The 2,104-nt window shown below is 32.7% G+C and overlaps 1 protein-coding gene across 2 annotated transcripts; it reads right to left on the bottom strand.

Annotated features, from left to right (window-relative positions):
• Positions 1 to 337: 337 nt before the first annotated feature.
• On the bottom strand, positions 338 to 1,546 carry LOC111893667 (uncharacterized). Of its 2 annotated transcripts, none has more exons than XR_002850929.3 (3): positions 1,389 to 1,546; positions 587 to 1,146; positions 338 to 496 (listed from the first exon to the last, which is right to left on the bottom strand). XR_002850929.3 is itself a non-coding variant. In XM_023889738.3 (3 exons), exons 1-3 carry the CDS (start codon positions 1,412 to 1,414, stop codon positions 772 to 774), a joined length of 279 nt encoding a protein of 92 aa, XP_023745506.1. In that variant the 5' UTR covers positions 1,415 to 1,545; the 3' UTR covers positions 338 to 771. The 2 variants fall into 2 exon arrangements, 1 of the variants encoding a protein (XP_023745506.1); XM_023889738.3 differs by having other exon boundaries at positions 338 to 810; positions 933 to 1,146; positions 1,389 to 1,545.
• Positions 1,547 to 2,104: the final 558 nt, after the last annotated feature.

Here is a 2,104-nt window from a genome sequence, read left to right as displayed (position 1 = left end):
GAAATTGAAGTTATAATTTATGTGCCTGCATGCCTTCTTGCCATATTCCTCTGAATTATTGATTCAAAAACAACAATAGACTTCATCTTTGTCATTAAAGTGCTTCTCTATCCGTGTTTCAGCTCTTAAACGAAAAAAAATCAATTAAACGACTTGTCCTAAATTGATTCAAGCTACAACATAGATTAAGAATTCTAGTGTCTGAAGTAATCCTTCAAATGTAGTTATTGGCGTGATAGATAATAGGTATAAGAAAACCATATATAATGAACGATTTGACCAACATAATGAGATAAATTTCATCGAATAATAAATCAAATCAAATGACTTCATATAATTGCACAGAAAAACAAAAGAACCAGTTACAGTTACAGTTACAGTTACAGAATTTGTCTGAACCCCAAGTCATCAAACACAATCATTCCATCTTGAATATCACATAATCACTTCTGAAATTCGCATCCAAAGGCATCCAAACATCCTTTGAACCAATTTACTGAAGGATTAAATTTCAATTAGAATGTTTCAGAAAAAAGAAAAAAAAAAAAAAAAGTTGAATTAGAATGTGAATGATTACTTGTGTTACCTTGGAGAAGAGATTAATAGTACAGAAGAATCATATAAAATTGTAAACAGGAAAGAATCATAAAATTGTAAACAGGCAAGAATCCTCCGAATTATTGATTCAAAAACAGCATGAAGAGGCTCTTTATCTTTGTTTCGCTTGATCTTTCCATGATTATGATGAAACTAATTGATCCTTAACAGTCTTCAAATCATCTTGAAGCTGAGAAATTTGCGTTTCAAGCTCTGCAACTCTCACTGGACATTTCTTCAGTAGATTAAAACGAACAATATTGAACTCTCTTCCGTGAATTTATCAATTCCCGAATACATTAATATAGTTTTACACGATTCGTAGTTCAATTTACCTCAGAAATGAGGCTTATGGGCGACTTGTGAGTAGCGATTACAGGACTTGTACTTTTTGGTGTGCTAATGGTTGATTGATTGAGAGAGGACGAGCTAGATTCCAATATAGTGGTCTTTAGTTGGCGTGCGATTCGACTCGAGTTCCTTTGGCTTGTGTCTGAAGAAATTAATCGAGGAGAGTTTTTCCGAGAACCTTCAGATGACGTCTTCGTACTGAAATTATCACGGAAGAACAGCATCAGTTAAAATTGTTCGGTAATCAAAGAAGAAAACATCACGAAATCGTCATACAAAATGGGATTCACACAGGAAACATTTGAAATTCAAAAAAACAACAAAGAAGTTTACTACATTATAGACGATTAGAATATGATGAAAAACTGGAATTGTGATACATTGATAAATGTAAGAGATAGATTAAATCCATGAACGACATTGAAAATTACTTTAGTTACCTTGATTTTGGAGTCTGGACATCCATTAGGGATAAGTTTTCTGGCACGATTGAAGTAAAAAAAGAATGATTAGGTTACAATTGAGAGAGAAAGAAGGTAGATGACGAAGAAAAGAAGAGAGAAGTCGTGTAACGGTGTTTGAGTAACAAGGATGATGTTAGTCCAAGGTTACACGGGGTTTGAGTAACAAGGATGATGTCAGTCCAAGGTTAAAAAATTAAGGATTGAAATTTAAGGTTCTCTTTTAATAATATTTAGAGATATTTAGGTTGTGTTTAGTTAAAAAAAATGATTTGTTTTTTGAAAAAAAATTTAAAAATTTTAGAAGACTGATAATCCTTTGGGTTTGGGTAAACCGTGTTCAGAACCGAAACCGATTTTAGGGGCCGGAACCGGTATCTATGAAAAGTTTAAAACATGTGTATTTCATTAGCTTGAAGTCGGATTGGCATGAATTTTTTCCAGAATGTAGTTCATAGTTTCTACATGATTTCAGACTATAATTTTGTTATTTTTGAGTTAATATCGATTGACTTACAGTCCTTCAAATCGGGATATCAAAGTTGGACATTTTATGTTTTTCAGATTTGTTTTTTGTAGAGTAAGTTATACGAATGGTCCTTATGGTTTGGGGTAATTTGCACGTTTGGTCTCTAACTTATTTTTTAAACTCGGAATGTCCCTACTATTTGTTATTATTGAGCGTTTGGTCCCTG

The sequence above is a fragment of the Lactuca sativa genome, chromosome 8, assembly GCF_002870075.4.
Source record: "Lactuca sativa cultivar Salinas chromosome 8, Lsat_Salinas_v11, whole genome shotgun sequence".
Classification (NCBI taxonomy): domain Eukaryota; kingdom Viridiplantae; phylum Streptophyta; class Magnoliopsida; order Asterales; family Asteraceae; genus Lactuca; species Lactuca sativa.
This window is presented reverse-complemented; position numbering and strand designations above follow the sequence as displayed.